This window comes from Urocitellus parryii, chromosome 3 (genome assembly GCF_045843805.1).
Source record: "Urocitellus parryii isolate mUroPar1 chromosome 3, mUroPar1.hap1, whole genome shotgun sequence".
Lineage (NCBI taxonomy): Eukaryota > Metazoa > Chordata > Mammalia > Rodentia > Sciuridae > Urocitellus > Urocitellus parryii.
In genome coordinates this window covers 200,941,951-200,960,427 of record NC_135533.1, presented here as the reverse complement: position 1 = coordinate 200,960,427, position 18,477 = coordinate 200,941,951, and the positions used below count along the sequence as shown (strand labels likewise).

General features: G+C 49.6%; 1 protein-coding gene across 2 annotated transcripts in view; it reads right to left on the bottom strand.

The window, feature by feature from the left end:
- Limd1 (LIM domain containing 1) overlaps nucleotides 1-16,326 on the bottom strand; it is a 56,442-nt gene extending 40,116 nt beyond the window's left edge. The window contains exon 1 of one of the 2 annotated variants that reach the window (XM_026389849.2): nucleotides 12,794-16,326. In XM_026389849.2, coding sequence (XP_026245634.2) covers nucleotides 12,794-14,180 — 1,387 coding nt within the window. In that variant the 5' untranslated portion in view covers nucleotides 14,181-16,326. The remainder of the gene's footprint in view (nucleotides 1-12,793) is intronic. The other variant, XM_026389848.2, reaches the window with a different exon arrangement.
- Nucleotides 16,327-18,477: the final 2,151 nt, after the last annotated feature.

Below are 18,477 nucleotides of genomic sequence, written 5' to 3'. Positions count from 1 at the left end.
AATAAAAATAAAAAGAGCTGGGATGTAGCTGAATGGCAGAACACTTCCTAGCATGTGTGAGGCCTTGAGTTCAATCCCAGTACCACCAAAAAAAAAAAAAAAAAAAAAAAAAAAATCCTAAACAGCTCAAATCCAAGGAGGAACTCACTCACACATTGCTGGTGGGAACATTACCTGGCACAGCCACTTTGGAAAATTTTTTTGGCAATCCAATCAAAGACTGTACACAAAGGATCATAGCAGATTCATTCATACTAGCCAAAAAAACTGAAAGAAAGGAGAAAAAAAAAGTTCCTCAATTGGAAAATGAAAAAACAGTAATATGTCCATAATTAATTTCACAGATAGCATCTGAGCAAAAGAAGCCAAGCTAAGGAGTACTACAGCTTGTTCTTGCTATCTGCAGTGATCACGTTCCATAAAATTGCCAAGAACACTAAACCAGAGAATCTGGCACCATCACTCCTAGCACAAACAAAAGTGCATGTTCCTGAGAACCTCTGGCCACGAGATTTCCATCAACCAATCAGTAAACAAATGTGCATGTGTGTTTCTGTTTAAAGACACCTTGTTTTATCCACTGCTGACTCAACGCTGAGCCCCCCGGCCAACAGCGCCATGACTCAAATCACGAACTTGAGCTTCGACACCCCTGCTTTCTCCTAGGGGGCACTGCAGCCTGCTTGCACTTAGGAAGGCTAGCCAGTACCTCAGCACCACGCTTGGGGGCCGCTTTAAACTGTGAGATCACAACAGAAAGCACAAAGATGCAATAAAAAAGAAAGAAAGAAAAAAAACAAAAACATGGCACTAAATCAACCATGAAAGGGCACCTGTTTACTCTCTGAGACCTGAAGGGAGAAGGCAAGCTCAGCTGTAGCTGGGAAGGCAGGTGTTGGGGATTCAAATTTTTCACCACTCTCTGCACAACCAAGAATGATCCCCAAAATGCTGAGTGCTGATTCTCGCTAAATCTTAGCAAGTAAATAAATACGCAAATTCAGGATCTGTGGGTGTGAGGCCAATCTGTCATCCCACTGATGGCCATCCCATTGATGGCCAGGGCCAATGGCCCTGCTGAAGTGGCTAGCTAGGCAGGTGAGTCTCCTTCCTCCCGCATGGCTCCATGTGCATTTCTTCCAGAGCTTTGCATTCGGTCAAAGAGGACAACCTTCCTGATAGAGGAGTTCGCTCCTCTGCTGGAACCCCCATGCAGAATCCATGCATGAGGAGGAGGAACTGCACGCGAATCTACACGAACTCATTTATGTTTTTAAAAGAGGCAAAACTAAAAATGATGGAAAAGTCAGAATAGCAGTTGCCTGAGAATGGGCTCTAACTGGAAGTGGCAAGAGGGAACTTTCTGGGGATGGAACGGTTCTGAGTTACATGGGTGTCAAAACTCACCAGCCTACACACTCCACTGCATGTAAATGTAGCATTTTTAAAACGCAGCTACAAATTCCTAGACACTCCTCCCATCAAGAAGTGGGTGTGTAGGAGGGCTTGTGCCTGCTCAGAGCACAGCAGAAGTGACCCTAAGTGACCTCCACGGCTGTGTCAGAGAAGACGGGGAACCAGTGGCACCAGCCTACCCTTGAGCATTCAGGGAAGAGATGAAAGTGCCCCGCCCACTCCACCCTCCGCAAACGAATGGGTTTGCTCAGCATCATCTCCATTCTTCCTGCCCCCACCTTTACTTCCTTTGCTCCCTGGCTGTCAACTTGGGCAAAGCCACCTCTTGCCACATGCCACTAGCCCATCACTAGGCGTGGGTAACCCAGAGAGTTGGCAGCCCCGGGCCCAGGGCAAAGGAGGGGGCTGCCAGCTCCAGTCTATTCACAGCTTCTAAAATTGACCTCTGGCAGGCCAACAAAGGGCCTCTGTTTAAGCCCCTGCCACCTGAGAGCAAAGCCTCAGCTCCATCAGGCCAAGCTCCAGACAAACAGGCCTTTGGAAACTGCCTGGAAAGCCACCTCCCATCCTGCACCCCAACTTGGCCACCTGCCATCCTCCCCCACATGCCTCTAGGGAGGCTCAAACCCAGGCAAGGGCTCCAGAGCCTGACAGAGGGGCAGGGCACAGACAGAATGTCAGCCGCAGCCCTACATGAGCCAAATCCCAACCTTCCTCACTCCCTTCTGGGTGGGAAATGTCATCTTCCACATCTCCTCCAACTACCTCGAGGGGAGGGGCAGTTTGGGGAGGCTCTGCATGTACTTGCTAAGCTCAGGGTACATTTTTAAGGTACCAGAAAACAGGCTCAGCGATGATCACCGCCCGCGTCATGCTCTGAAGAGACAGCAGCTTCAGGCCCCCAGGACCTTCTTCCTCCAGGGAACACACACACTCTATGGCTGCCTGTGAGTCTCGTGCCACCCCTTGCCTCAGGCACAAGGCCTAGCTGGGCTCATTTGGTGGATGGCAATTGTGAAATCCACCTCCCTTGAACAAATCACCATCTTTCTGTTTAAGCATTTATGGTTCTGAAGGCTTCAGCTGAGACAAAGTAAAGATGCTTTGATACAATAGCAGCTTAAGAGCAAGTGACCACTGCATACCACACATACCCTGTCCTAAGTGCTTCCAGAAAAGCAATGCAAGCCAGTGTGGTTTTAGATCAAGAAGCCACGCTTAAAGAGCAAAACCAGGTGAAATTGATGTCAATTTTACTTAACCTGAGATCTTCAAAATAGTCTCATCAAACACAGAATCAACTTCAAAGTATTAATGAGCTATTTTAGGTTCTGTTTTCCAAACCGAGTATTCAAAATCCAGAATGTCTATCACACTTATAGTACATTCAGTTCAGGAGCCATCTCTTTCTCCTATTAGTGCACCTCGGTCATCTAGAATGAGCCACGCTCTGAAGTGTGTGTTAGCTGCAAGTGGTCAGTCTTGCACACTGGACAGGTTACACACGTACTAGCTAATTCAGTCTTCACCATAAGCACATGTCCATCAGGAGAAACTGAGGCCAGGAAAGCTGAATAACCTGCCCAGTGCCCCACAGCTAGGGACCAGGTAGGGTGGACAGATGCAAAGCCCACATGCTCTGGAGGCTTTGCTCCCCACAAACAGTTCCTCAAGCCTGGTTTAGTACAAAATGAGTATCTCCCTGGAGAAGATCATGCATGCCTGCCAGCCCATCCCCTGCTCCTGTCCAACCTGCCCAGGACTTGGCGAACTTGGTCCTTGGAACTCTGAAGATCTCTCAGTGGGATCAAGCAGAAGCTACCCACTCTGTGACTTTGCCTGAGACTGAAACTCCCTTGACTTCCTCACCTCTCTATCCAGTATCCACTTGTTCCATTCCCTGACCATCCCCCTGACAGGACAGCCTTTGGAAATCACTTGGTATAACTTTTTTATTATTATTATTTTGTAGTGATGGACAGCATACCTTTATTTTATTTATTTATTTTTATGTGGTGCTGAGGATTGAACCCGGTACCTCACACATGCAAGGCAAGTGCTCTGCCACTGAGCTACAGCCCCAGCCCAGTATAACTTTTTTTTTTTTTTTTTTTTTTTTGTGTGTGTGTGTGTGTGTATGGGCTGGGGCTGAAACCCAGGACCTCATGCATGCTAGGCAAGCATTCTACCACTGAGACACATCCCCAGCCCTTTTTATTTTGAGACAGGGTCTTGCTAAGTTGTCCAGGCTAGCCTTAAACTTGTGATCCTCCTGACTCAGCTTCCCAAGTCACTGGGTTGCAGACATGCATCACCGTGCTCAGCTCATATGAATTTTTGTCCCAGCCGCCTTTCTGTACATATAGCTTCGGAACCTGGCCTGGACCCAGTTATGAGAATTCCAAGGTGGCCCAAATATAGTGAAAAGAGAGATGGAAGCCCCAGAGCTGCTCCTCACCACCACCACCACTGCTGTCACCCAATACCACTGTGGGATTCTTGGTAAGTCCCTTCAGATCATGAGGGGACAAGTTCCCCCACTGTGTGAAGTCAGCCACTAAAAGGACACTGTAAGAAACTAGAGAATGCAAGGGGGTGGCTCCCGGTGCTGCAAGAAAGGAGCCTCATGTTACTCGACCAGCCCCTCCACTGGGCTCTGTGCCAACATAGAGCCTGGCCCCCAGCAGGCCAAAATAAGTACGTGTGGAGTAAGCCTGGGCAGGGCACCCCAGCACACTGTGTGACCTCACTTGCTCTAAGCAAACTTGTCATTGCCCACGAGTTTTCCACACCTCCCTGTCCCTGGCTGCTCTACTCCAGCTGGCTTCTCCGCAAGCAAATTAGGGAAAGCATCCAAGTTCAACCTGTGTTCCTGAGCATGCACGCACGTACACACGTCTCACTCTCTTACGCACGCACACAAACACACACACAGAATATCTGAAGCAGGCTCTTCCCAGAACCACTGTCACTCTCAGGGACAGGGAGGAGAGTGATCTTCCTCCAGTCAACAGCCCAAATCCGAAGCTAACAGCACAGGAAAGGAAACCCAATTATAATAAGCACAGGACATTCAGTTCCAGAAGATGAGGAAACTGAGAACAGAAAGGTGAAGCCAGGTGTCCAAGCTAGCACTGTCAGAAGGTGGCACGATCAGGCCCTGCTGCCTACACGGTTAACGTAAAGGACAACTGTCAGCATATGCCCCAGAGCCTGGCCACAGCGAGCAGCTGGCTGCCCTGGAATCCATCTCTCTCTAAAACCAAAACCTGATGACTGCATCATCAAGAAGCAATGCAAACCAAAGTGGAAGGAGAGGAACAGGCAATATCTGAGCAGATGCAAAACCCCCGAGCCAGCCCCGACCATCATGTGAGCAAACTTGGTTCCACCTTGCTGGAAGGAAATCCACCAGCTCAGCTGACAGGAGGTCCAGGAGAACAAGGAAGCTGCAGTTGGTGTCAGAACAGGCTTCAGGCAACAAAAAGTAAATCTGCTATTGACTGAAATCAACTGAAATGCTGTTGAGAAATCAACCTTCACATGTTCAGCCCTGGGTCTGCCACGATGTGTTTGCCTTGCAGGCCAGGAGAGGTGCCCTGTCCACTAGATCCTCTAAGACCTCCATCATTACCACTCCCAGAATGGCTGCAGGATAGACTCATGCTAAGCCCAAATTCCCTCCTCTTGAATGACAGACAACATCATGGCAGGCTTCCAGAACCTTCTATATGTTACAAATACAAGTTTGGGGGGGGGGGAGGGAGGGAGGGAGGGATATGTTCCCAGCCAGCTTCCAGTAACCGGGAGTAACCCATCCTCACTCTCCTGGGACATTCAGAGACAAGTCACAGAACAAGAAGGAAAAGGAAGGAACTTGGCAAAGTCTATACTCGCAGCTCCCAAAACTTTAAAAATAACCTGGCTACGGGTCCTAAAGTCCTCCCTCTCAAACACTCAAGCAGAAAGTCCCCCACCTTCCAGCATGACCCCGAGACCCTGTGTTCCGCTGGTTTCCCCATGAGGGGGAAAATAAACAAAAAATGGAGTCGATAAAAATATTTGCTGGCAAGCACTAGCCTGCCTTGGAAATTGTGGTAACCTGTTTTGTTTCAGGGTAAGATTTCTGCTCCGTTTGCCAGATGCACTCTAAGCATTATAGTTTTATCCAAGTTTGGTTCTAGGACATCTGCACACAGCCTGGGGTGGCTACTAATCCTCAGGACGAAGTACCCCAGCTGTCCCCAATCGAAGTGCCTCTTCCATGCCTGAAGCACGTCTTGAGTTTCACACAAGCACCCCCAAGGGCATGGCCTGCTTGTCCTAACTCACTAACTCAGTGGAACATGAGAATTCAGGTGCCTGGCCACCAAGCCACCACATCCTCATGGCCCCCAACGCTGCCCCGAAGGGAGGCGCTCAGGTGGGCTCAGGCTCCTGGACAGAAGAGGAACCTCAGTGCTGCCTGGGGCTACAAGACAGGGATCCAGCTCCTCACACCAGCTCAGACACCCACCACAGTCTGTTTCTCTGCTGCTCCCAGAGTGGCCCTGGCTCCAGCAGAGAAGAGGAGAACCTCAGCCCTGACCTGCTAGGGGCCACAGGGCCCTCTTAAGTTCCCTTTGTCAAAAAAGCCCTTCTGCTTCCAGAAGCTGGCAGGCAGCACAGGCGTAGCACAACTACTTAGTAAATGGATTAAGCAGGTCACTTAACTTCTGGGTACCTCAGTCTCCCACCTGTAAAATGGGGGTAATAAAGTAAGGAAGCTACTCTGTGTGGGACGTTGTTGGAAGCTACCATACGTGGGATGCTCAGCAAAGCAATTTCTCAATGAAATTTTAGCCCAACTATTCAGAGCCCTAACCCCAGCTAAAAATCCCTTCCCACCCTAACTTAAGTCTTTCCATTCCGCAACAGAAATCCAATGAGCTCACATGATATGGGGCACTGGGACACCGAAAAGAAAGACTGGCCCAGACAAGGCTGGGCCCCAAGTCACTGTGCTGTGTCAGATGGCCAAACCTGAGACCCAGCATTGCCCAGGGTACCACAGGAGTCCACAGAGGTGACCACGAACAATGAGCACCATGAGTGCTCTCAGCTCCCCACACTGAGGACACCCAGTTAGTTAGAACAAGAGCCTCAGTGGCCCATAGGGTTGGAGATCATTTTAGTACCAGTGGCTCGTTGTGTCGGGCTGTTTCTTAAAGGAAACCCTCAGTCCTTTCTAATCGCACTTTAATTAGACACTCAAGAGCAAATTGGCCTCTAGCTCCATAAATGAGTCTACCTTTGGCCAGAGATCCAAAACCACAGTGTGTGATACACCCTGCCTCACGAACAGGCTCTGCCATTTTTGTACTGAAAATTTTCTGCAGAAAATCTTAACACTGATTATGTTTTCTAAGGTGCTGGACACAGGAGTGATTCATACTTTTTCTTTTAACCATATGTTTTCCAGAATATCTGAAGTAAAAATTGACTACTATTTGCAACAAGAAATGTAACCATAACTCCAAACGATGTTGAACGATGCCATCTAGTCCCTTATTACTTGGTTAGCTCCAGGCATGTACTTACACCCAGTGTCACGGTCACAGGACCCTTGGCTAGGCAGGCCCCTCAGAGGTCATCCTGGCTCAGCAGAGGTAGGGACCCTGCCCAACAGTATCCCTAAGCTGCTAAGAGGATCAGGCCCAGATGCCTGGCTTCCTGGCTCTCAGATGCATCCACACAACTTCTTCCACAGTCCTGTCTCGCGGGGGAAAGTCATAAATCAACAAATGTAAAGAAACATAACCTTTTTAAACAGTTCTGGCAAGAATGGCCATGCCAAAAGACCCACTTCATGCTCTGATTGCTAATGGGAAAAGCAGGAAGACTAGATGGAAAAAAACAAGACATTCTTTCCTGGTCACAAAGGAAAAGAGCAGACACATGCCATCCCAAGGAAGGGAGGACCCAACAGCAGGCGTGATGGGACAGGCAGATGCTGTGGGAACCCATGTCAACACATGGCGGCTCCAGCAGGCCCACCCACCTGGAGGGCACCAGAAACAGGGGTGGCACTGCGATAGCCAGAAGGATGTCCACCAGAGCAGCAAAGGCAGGGACCTGAGTGGGCAAGGAACTCACTCAGGGAACAGCAGAGAGACTGTGCAACAGGGGCAGAGTGGGCAAGGCCAGAGCGGGCACAGCCTGGGAGCCCACGTGAGAGAGACATGGACTGAATCCCAGTGCCTGTGATCCCCGTGTACCCTTCCACACACACCTAGGCCAGCAAGAAAGGCATGACGGGGACATGTGTCTGTGGACTCAATAAAGAGATGCAGCACTCCAGGTGAAGTCTGGGAGGGGCTGCATCATTTCCATCTCCCCCACTTCCCTGCCCCCAGCAACTCTGAAGAGAGATGCTAGAGAGAGAGCTGGCACACAGGGACAGAGCTAAAGTGTGGGCCAACATGGTGTCCCAACCTTACCATCTCCACTCATCCTCAGACACGCCATGATACGTTACTTCAAACCCCACGCTTGCTCGAAAACTCATTTTTATTGTGAGAAGAAAGGGCTGCAGTGATCCTTAGAGGGTGGCAGTGACAGTGAACGCCCCAGGGGCTTCCTGAGTGATGGTCCTGTTCTGTCTTGATCTGGGTGCTGGTGTTCACTTTGTGAGCACCTACTGCATGCCTACACTATATGCATCGATAAAAAGTCATTGCCTTCCTAACCTTGAGGGGCAGGCACTTTAAGTAGTCCACTTAAAAAAATAAATAAACACTTGAGCAATTTTTCAAGGTCTGGGCATCCCCATAGCCCAGGGCTATGCCACCTGCAGGGGTAGACAGGCAGAACTGGAATCCTGGATGTCATTTACAAAAATTACCCAGAGGATCAGAAATTAACTTCCATGTCCAGTGGAAGCCTAGACTCCAAAGCGTGGCAGAAAATCTCCAAAAGCATTGCCAGTTCCTAGGAAAGCAGACTCAGAGTAGCTGATGAGCTCCTACCACCTTCTACTTTAGTACTTGCCTTGGGTTTAATGCAATGTCTGATATTGGGGGGCTGGGAGTAGATGGGTTCTCTGGGATGCGCTGACAGACCCCTGTCCTGGAATTCTGGAGATGCTGCTCTATGACAGGATTGGCCTGTGTTATTTCCTTTTTAATGAAAAATGCTCCCCATTTCCATGTAGGCTAGAATTCGGGCCCTTTTGTCACACATCTATCACTAATAAAGTCAGATAAGAGGTGCTTAAAAGGTCACTGAGACAGGAGACTCAGATGAGAAGGGGCAGATGGGATGACCTCCTGGTGCTCCTTGTCTGGACAGCTCATTTCACCTGCGTGGCCAGTAAAGTGACGTCAGGCAGGACAGGCTCCCTGGGGCCCTGGCAAGGGCAGAGCCATTCCCAAGAGAAATCGCAACTGTTTCCAGGCACCCAGGCTGAGGGTGGGCTCTGCCTTTCTGGGTTTAAATATTGCAGCAGGCATGTCCACCAACATCAGAAAGACTAAAGACAGCCAAGCGTGGTGGCGCACGCCTGTCATTCCATACGCTCAGGAAGCTCAGGCAGGAGGATCACAAATTAGAGGTCAGCCTCAACAACTTAGCAAGACCCTCAGCAACTTAGGGAGACCCTGTCTTACAAAATAAAAAGGGCTGGAATGTAGCTGAGTGGTAAAGCGTCCCTGGGTTCAATCCCTAGTACTAATTATTATTATTATTATTATTATTATTATTATTATTATTATTATTGTTTTAACTGGGGCTGGGGATGTAGCTGGCTGGTAGAATGTTGTACCTAGCATACATAAGGCCCTGCGTTTGATTCCCAGCACCACAAAAAAATATAAAACTAAAAACAAAACCAGTCTCTTCTCTCTCCTTATGGGTGGAGAGAAGGCCATCCATCCACTTTTAGAAGAAAGGAAACCCTGAAACCTCGATATTCCTGCCTTTCTGACCCTCTGGTGCCTAACAGAGGTGGCAGAGCCTTCTCCCCACTGGGGTGGCTTCTGCACTGAACGATCCTCAGGCCTACCCACAACAGGGAGGAAGAGCACGAGGCTGCGGATCCAAAAGACACATCAGTCTGGAGTCCTGACTGTAGGGGATGGAGGTCTGGGAAGGGCAGAGAGTACACAGATGCCCCCAGTGCACTTGGAGGCATCTGGAGAGGCAAAGACAAGGCACCCAACTTGACACGCATGACCACCTAGTTCCACTAAGCAACCACCTAGTTCCACTAAGCGAGTCACCAGAGTGGAAGGAAAAGCCCCAAGGAGGGTAGAAGTGCCTCACCCACACATGTGTGGTCTTGAGCATGTCACTTAACCTCTCTGGACTCAGTTATAAACAAAGAGCAATGGAGCCTGTGTCATACCTGTGTGAAGATTAAATGACAATAATAACCCCTAAGCTTGAATCCAATGCCTGGCACATCACAGGCACTTGACGGATAGTAGCAATTATTAGACACACAGTGCCCATGGCCACCTGCCCCAAGAGCAGGGAATGTGGAGGATACTTCATTGAAAGAGCAGAGTGGTCCAGCTACTGCTGTGCCGCTGGCAGTCCCCTGCAAGGACTGTCCTAGCTACACAGAGCTACTTTGCCCAAGGTCACCATTTCCCCAGGGTGGCCCACATCCAATGGCTGAGCATGGGGAGTGTGAAGGCCAGGTCATCTCAGCCCAACTCAGGATGGGACTGAAGGGTTCTTCCAACCCCCAGCTCCTGGAGGGGTCACTGTAGCTAAGCTCTTCTCTGCAGCTTCCTTCCCCTCCCATCCACAGGTGGGGACCCCAATAGCACCTGTGAATAAGCCCCCTGCACACTAAACTCTAAGAATCAGTTTCCCCAGAAATCCAGCCCAGCAGGTGGTTATTTGTGTCCTTTTTCCTTAGTAAATGAGGAGAGGACCCAAAACCAGAAGAGCAGGACGGGGCATAACAAAACACATGCCCACCTGGCATCCCTCTGCAGCAAGAACAGCTGTGCAAACAGAAGCCACCTGCACCTGCAGGTAGCACCTCCCAAGAGCCAGCTGAATAGGAACCCAACATCTTCCAAGCAGCATTAACAGTGGTCAGGCAGAGAGAAAGATGTACATTTTCACTTCAAGGTGAAAATCCCATTTCTCTCTTGCTCATTTGCTTTGCTCATTTCCTGCCTGTTCTGAAGCACTGTCTGTCCAGGGAGGAAGAGGTTTCTGTCAGTATTGTTCCTTTTGTATCCCCAACGCCTAGAATACAGCTGGCTCAGGATACAGGCTCAGAGTATAGATACTGAATGAATTAATAGTGTTGGTCACTGCCCTGACCCAGAGCGCAAACTTGCATCCCTGAATAAATAAAACAGTTTTTTTGTTATTAGCTTGAAATTAAAAACTAAACAAATTAAAATCAAAATTAAGAGACCCATGGAACCAGGCATAGTTCTAGCTAATCCCCACTACTCAGAAGGCAGAGGCAGGAGGATCCCAAGTTTGAGGCCAGCTTGGGTAACAGAGCAAGAGCCTTGTCTCAAGATGAAACTTTAAAAGCTCAGAGGCAGAAAGCTCCTGGGCTCAATCCCCAGTTTCATGGAGAAAAGAAAAAAAATTATTTTTAGTTAAAAGTTTTTTAAAAATAAGAGACCCATGACATCTCCAACTAAATATTATCCGCAAGGTCAGACTCTGCAAGGAAAGGACAGTTCACAGTAGAACGTGCTACATGCTTTAAAAAATAAATCAACAAACAGTAACCTTGACCTCCAACTGCTGAGTGCAGGGGGAAAGCTAGCTCCCAGAAGTTCTCATGAGGGGCAAAAACACTACCATAGGTTGCAGAGTTATCCACTGGCCCACCACTTAGCACCCTCTCCAAGGACTTCAGGGGAGACAGCAAGCATAGGTTAGGAGCAGTAAGCCAGCCATCTTCCCCACCCAGGGCCTTCCCTGACCCTTCCCTCCACAGAGCTGTAGGACTGAGGCTATGGGAGAATCAGAGCCCAATTATCCAGAGTTCAAAAGTGGAAAATAACAGGTCTCGGACAGAATAGGCTGTCTTTCTAGATAGTTCTGTGAAATAAGCAAATCATCACTCAACAGCAGGATATAGCCACCTTCTTATCCCCTCCAAAACCTGTGCAGAGGAAAAAAAAAGTTGAATCCAGTAGTCATCCAGATTTTGTGGCTTAAAAAAAAGGAATAAAACAAAATCTGCACATTTATGTAAAACCAGCAAGGAGCATTTCCCTTCCTACTTCAAGACACAGCTGTGGGTGCCACCTGGCTGCTGGCTGTTACTGGGTGTGGGCTGAGTTAAGAGGCTCCTAGTCCAGCAAGGCTCAAATCTCCCTTCACATCAGGATCACCTGGCTGGTGGAGTCCACGCTCCTTGCTGCATTCTATCCCAGAATTTTTGATTTAGTAGGTCTGGGGGTAGAGCTCAGAGCTTCCATTTCTAACCAGAAATCAAGAATCACTTGATTCTTCACTTCAAGAATCACTGCCTTGGGGCTGGGGATGTGGCTCAAGTGGTAGCGCGCTCGCCTGGCATGCGTGCGACCCGGGTTCGATCCTCAGCACCACATACAAACAAATGTTGTGTCCGCCGAAAACTAAAAAATAAATATTAAAATTCTCTCTCTCTCTCTCTCTCTCTCTCTCTCTCTCTCTCTCTCTCTCTAAAAATAAAAAAAAATAAAAGTTGTTCTTTAAAAAAAAAAAAGAATCACTGCCTTAGCCAGGTGCAGTAGCGCAAATCTATAATCCTGGCTACTCAGGAGGCTGAGGCAGGAGGATCGTAAAGTTTGAAGCCAGCCTCAGCAACGTAGTGAGACCCTGTCTCAAAATAAAAATATAAAAAGAGCTGGAGGTGTAGCTCAGTGGCAAAGTGCCCCTGGGTCCAATCCCCAGAACTGCAAGAAAAGAAGAAAAGAGACCCACTGTCCTTAGAACAGCCTTCAATAGCAGTGATTCACCTGCTTCAGTTACACTCGAGAACCACAAGACACACCCACACACACAGCGGTTGAAAGCTACAGACCAACTGCTCAGAAGTGTCTGTCCCTGAGAAGCTACTCCCATCTTACAAGCCTGTCACTGTAAAAGTCTCTAAGGTCACACCCCAAAACCCTTGAAATCCAAAGTCACAGCATTTCTGTTCTTTTTTTAAGATAGTCCCACCCTGCTTTACCCTTCACACATGAGTAACTCCCAGCTGCAAGATCTACTTCTGCCCAAGGATGCTTTCAAGTTTCTGAACTAGACAAGCAGTTTAAAGAGGAAGTAAAAAAAAAAATTAATAACACAGGCGTCTCAAGACAGCTACAGCATCCCTGGTAGAGACCCATCACCCCACCATGGGCAGCTCCAGCAGGTTCTCACTCACCAAAGTAATCAGCCTTTGGGTGAGCATCCATCTCTCGCTCCAGACGCTGGGTGAGGGCTTCTAATTTCAATTCTGCAGCAGAGGGTCCAAGTTCAGGGCCTGGGATGAGAGTTTGGCAGGGCAGCCTCACCCTGGATGAGTTGGGGCTCTCTGGGAGCACAGGTCCTAGGCTACTGTCAGGAGACCAGCTGGGAGGACCCTCTTTACAAGATAACTCAGGCGGAGTGGACATCACTGGATGGACAAGATTGGTGGTACTGAGCTTGGGCCCAGTGCCAAGGTCTGCACATCCCGACTTCGGTCCCAACCCAGGGACTTTACCTAGCTGTGAACTGTCCTTGCCAGCTGCTGATAATGGGGCAGAATTTGAAAGATAAGATTTGGGTCCATCCTGAAACCAGGGTTGAGGGTCCACAGTGGGTTTGGACAAAACGCCTGGAATCTCACAACCCAGCCCTAAGTTTGTCCTTGAAAGAGTTCCTTGAGTGGGACAGTTGGAGGCCAGGGGTGCTGAAATAGAAGGGTTCCTGGGCTGAACTGGAGCCCCATTCTCCAAGCTTGGGGAAGGAAGGCCAGGGCTCACCCTCTGGGAAGAGGCAGTAGACCAAAGTCCTGCTGGCTTCTCACTACTACAGCCACCAACACCACCATCCTGGCCACCAAGGCCACTCTCAAAAGACTTGCTGGAGCTCAGGGAGAGCTGTGGCTGGTACAGGTGATGGTCCCCACAGGTTCTGGGCAATGAGGAGTCACTCCCTGAGGAATCAGGCCACATACTCCCTACATCCAGGCCGATGCTGGAGGACACTCCTGGTTTGTCCTCCCACGGTGGGCTTGCCACAGAGAGGTTATCATAATAGTCTCCATGAGTGAGGCAGGAAGGATCCTCGCAGGGACGGTGGAAAGCAGACCTCTCGGAACTCAGTGGACCCTCCCTGGAACCACAGTCCTGGCTACCAGGCCTTATGCCATGGAGATGTGGCCTGGCCCTCTGCTCCTGGGGTGGGTATATGGGCTGCCCAGTGGAAGTGGTGGTGGTTACCCCAGGCGCCACTGTGGAGGCAGCAAGAGGGGGCTTGGCAGCACCATCCACAGTCAGCTTGCTGCCCACACCAGCTTCCCTGGGGGCCTGTGGGCCCAGCCTGCCCCCACCATTGACAGATCCTCTGCTCCCTCTGGGAAGGGTCTCTTCCTGAAGGAGCTGCTGCTGCTGCTGAAGGTGGATTTTGGCCATCTTGGTAGCAAACACCCTGCGTGTCTCCTCAAACTCAGGGTTGTTGCTTGCACCTTTGTCCACGCGGAAAAGCCCATCCTTGGAGGCTTCATACATGTTCAGGTCCTCGATGAATTTACTGGCCTCCAGGCCCAGATCGTCATACTTATCCATGTTGCTGACCAGTGTCCAGGCGTAGCCTAAATGCCAGGTGTGAGTGTGGTGGCGACGGGGGTTCTGAGAGAGTGCTGATTAAGGGCCGGAGCTCAAGTCCAGCCCAGGACAGGTAAAGACTTCCACCTGTCCGATGTGAGGGTCATGACTCTAGAGTCCAGTCCAAGTTGAGGCCTCCGGACCAGCAGGACCAAGTTTCCTTCCAACTTCTTTTCCCTTAGAGAGCGTCCACGTGGGGGCAGTTGGAACTCAGCTGTCCCTGGCCTGCTCTGCGGAGTTCTTGTCTCTTTTTTCAAATCAAAGAAGAAAATGAAATAGGCACGAAGAAAAAAGAGAGAGTGAGAAAGAAAAGGCACATCCCATCCACCTTAGGCAACCGAACTTGGAAATGCACCCGGCAGCCGCTGGGCTAGGGCCGGGTCGGCCAGCACCGTGCGGAGGCTGCCAGCCGGATCCCGCCGAGCAAAGCGTGGCGGCCGTAGGCGCAGGCGCGCGCTCGGTCCTCCGGGGCTTCCTGGGGCCAGAGCTGGGGTCCTAGGACGCGGGGCGGGGGCGCGGGCGGTCTCCCCGCGGCGGGAGTCTCGGCAGCTGGGTCCCGGAGCGGCCGGGTGTGCGATGGCGGCGGCTGGGTGCTCGGCCCAGGCGGCGGGACGCGGAAGTGAGTGCGCCGGACAGGGAGCCGTGCCCGCCGCTCGCTAGCCCGCCGGGCGCGTCCCGGGCGGCCGGGAGGCGGAGGCGGTGGCGGTGGCTGCCGAGGGGCGGGGACGGCGCGGGCGGGCCCCCGGGGCAGGCCTGGGTCGGCAGCCTGGCCGAGCCTCCGCCCCCGGACGGGCCAGGGAACCCCGAGGTGCGCCCCGCGCTCTCGCCCGGGGATTGCGCGGGAGTTCCCCTCCGCCCCTTCAGCCCCGTGGCGAGTCCCGGACGCCTCGGATCCCCCCGCCCTCTTCCTGTCCCGGGCACTCCGCGGGCCCCGCCCCTGGCAGCGCGGGGCGGGGTCCTAAGCGAGGAAACGCCGCCGCGGCCTGGGCAGCCTGCGGTGGCACAAGACCCGTGGCTTCAAGTTTGCTCAGAGTTTCTAGAGCGCGCGCGCTCCTCGCCCTCCCGTGCCTGGGATTCCTGGGCTGTGCCTGCCGCCCGATTTGAGGGAAATCCGCGCTGTCTCCTGTGACTGGTGTCATCCAGACTGTGGCAGAGAGGGAGAGAGATGGCCAAGATGTCAGCGTGACCAGCAAAGTGAAGATGGAAGTACAGGTCCTCTGAAAAGAGGTAAAAGGAAAGTCATGTGTTGAGCCCTGGAGCGAGCGCGCCTTTGATGTCCTACGTGCGGCGATGAAAACAGGTGCCCTTGTGGGTATCTTATTCATACGGAGACTCTTGGTCCCCAAGTGTGTCCATGCGACTCCAGGGCCACCAGTCTTGATTTCTTGTCAAGTCCCAGCTTGTCCCGACACACCCTATACGACTCTGATGTGACCCTGGAGAGGTTTCATTTCCCACATAGCAGAGCGAGCCTAAGGCAAAGACCAGACCTGTCAGGTCCCTACTTAAAGCATCAACGCATACCCTGGACTCTACCGGGGCCTTCTACACCTGACCAGCCCTGCCTCCCCTAACCTGATTTGGGGGTCTTCCCTCCCTGCGCTTTGGTTGCAGAAGCAGCCTGGTGTCTGTCCAGAGCCTTGCCTCTCTGCCTCTGAACTTAAATCACCTCCTGCTGTTTCTTTTTCAGCCTTCTCTTTACCTCCTGCTCAGGGCTAGTCACTTACATACAGTCATCTCATCCCTTAGTGTCTACTGGGGATTTGGTTCCAGACATTGCCTTCAGTGGATATAAAACCTCCACAGAGGCTCAAGTCCTTTACATAAAATAGCATCATTTGCATATAAACCTAGGCACACCCTCCCATACACTTTTAACTCATCTCTAGATTACCTATGAAGCCTAATCCAATGTAAATGTTATGTGAATAGACATTAGGTTTTATTTTTAGGAATTAATGATGCAAAAATAAAGTTCATACATGTTCAATACATGTACAACTTTTTTGTTGCTGTTCCTTCTATTGGTTGAATCCCCATATGTGTCGAAGAGGGTCAACTATAATTACTTATTTATCTGTCTACATGCCTTTTTTGTTTAGTGTTTGGTTTTCCACCCTATAAGACTATATCTGGGGGCTGGGTTTGTGGCTCAGCAGTAGAGCATTTGCCTAGCATGTGCAAGGCCTGGGGTTCAGTCCTCAGCACCACATAAAAATAAAATAAAGGTACTGTGTCCACCTACAACTAAAAAATAAATATTTTGTTAAAAAGACCATATCTGTATGCTCAGTGCTCGGTTGAATATATGTATTAGCGAATCCTGTCTGTAGGGTTGTGACAATGACCAATAAGATGACTTGCATGAGAGTGCTTTAAATTCCATAAACCCAAAGTGTGGTTCACCTAAAAGTAGAGTCTGAATACCCCAGGAGCTTGTTGAAAATCCAGTCTCAGGCCCAGCCCCAATTTACTGAACCAGAATCTGCATTTTAACAAGATGGGGGTGGGGTGCACAATAAAGTTTGAGAAGCACTGCTATAAAATATTAAACCAGAATTAGGAGAGTTTTGTTTTGTTTTATTTGTACTAGAATTGAACCCAAGCGCACTTTACCACTGTTCCACAGCCCTGATCCTTTGACAAATTTTTATTTTCAAACAGAATCTCATTAAGTTGCTGAGGGTCTGCTAAATTGCTGAGGCTGGCCTTAAACTTACAATCCTCCTGTCTCAGTCTTCTGAGTCGCTGGGATTATAGGCATGCACCACATCACCAAGCTAGAATTAGGCATTTTTATCTTAAAAGAATCTTCTAGGGCTGGGGTGTGACTCAGTGGTAGAGCACTTCCCTACCATGTTGTGAGGCCCTAGGTTCAATCCCCAGTCCTGGAAAAAAAAAAAAAAAGCTTATAAGATAGTAACCCATGGGTGTTGACTTTGGCTGCTGAGGCAGGAGGATCATAAGTTTGAGGCCAGCCTCAGCAACTTAATGAGACCCTGTCTCAAATAATTTTTAAAAGGGCTGGAGATGTAGCTTAATGGTAAATGTCTCTGGTTTCCATCCCCAGTACTGCAATAAATAAATAAATAACTGAAATAAATAACTGAAATGCTAAACATGACCTGGAGACCACAAATGTTTTAGTGTTACTGTTTATACTCAAGACAGATCTTTCAAATTCTGCACACAACACTTAGAAACCAGCCACAGTTATTTAACATAGACCAGTATCATGTGCTTGGAAACGCCTCTTGATTCATATCTTTAAAAAATTGTGTACATACCTAGACACCAGTTGTTTAAAAAGCAAACAACTTGAACTGAATATTTTTATTAGTAGGTCAACAGAGCATGGAGAGTTCTAAGTGTTTACAAATGAACTTTAATTTTGTTTGTTGAAGGAGAAACGTTTAGGGTTGTGTTTTTATCCATATCTTAGTCCATTCAGGCTGCCATCATAGAGTACCATAGGCTGAGTGGCTTATAAACAACAGAAATTTATTGTTCATAGGACTGAAGGCTGGGAAGTCCAAGACAAAGGCTCCAACAAAGACGGTTTCTGGCGTGAGCTTCTCTCTGGTTCATAGATGGTACCTTCTTGCTCTGTCCTCGGACAGTGGCAGGTGTCAGAGCTCCTTTGGACTTCTTTCATGAAGGTGCTAATTCTATTCATGGAGCTGCACTCTCAGGACCTCATCACCCACAGGAGTAGGCTGTCAACATATGAATTAGGATGGGGCAAACACATTCAGTCCATAGCAACCAGTAAAACATGGCTCCTTTCCAAGGTAGAGGTCATTCCCTTCTGACCCTGCCTATATCACAGGTGCCACTATCAACACACAGCTTTCCTTTAGTCCTGCAGTCGAATTTCAAAAGTTAACAGAGGTTTAAAAAAAAAAAAAAAAAACTGTCTGTCCCATGGTCACACTCATTATGTGAAACTTTCAACTAGACCTGCATCTCAGTGACATCCATCGGATCCTGTCCCTCCCACCTCCAAACTCTTCAGCAGTGTCCTGAACCACACTGAGAGTAAGATCTGTAATCTGGCCTCTTTGCCTAATTTCCCAATTCTCCCCTGTTTGCTCTGCTCCAGCCACGGTGACTTAGCTGTTCCTTGTCCTCACCGTACATTCCTTCTTGCACTGAGCACACATTACCTTACCAAGCACTTGTGATGGCCGGGGCCCTTCTCCAGGTGCTATGCACAAAGTAGAAGAAACTTCTGTCCTCTTTGGACATACATTTCTGT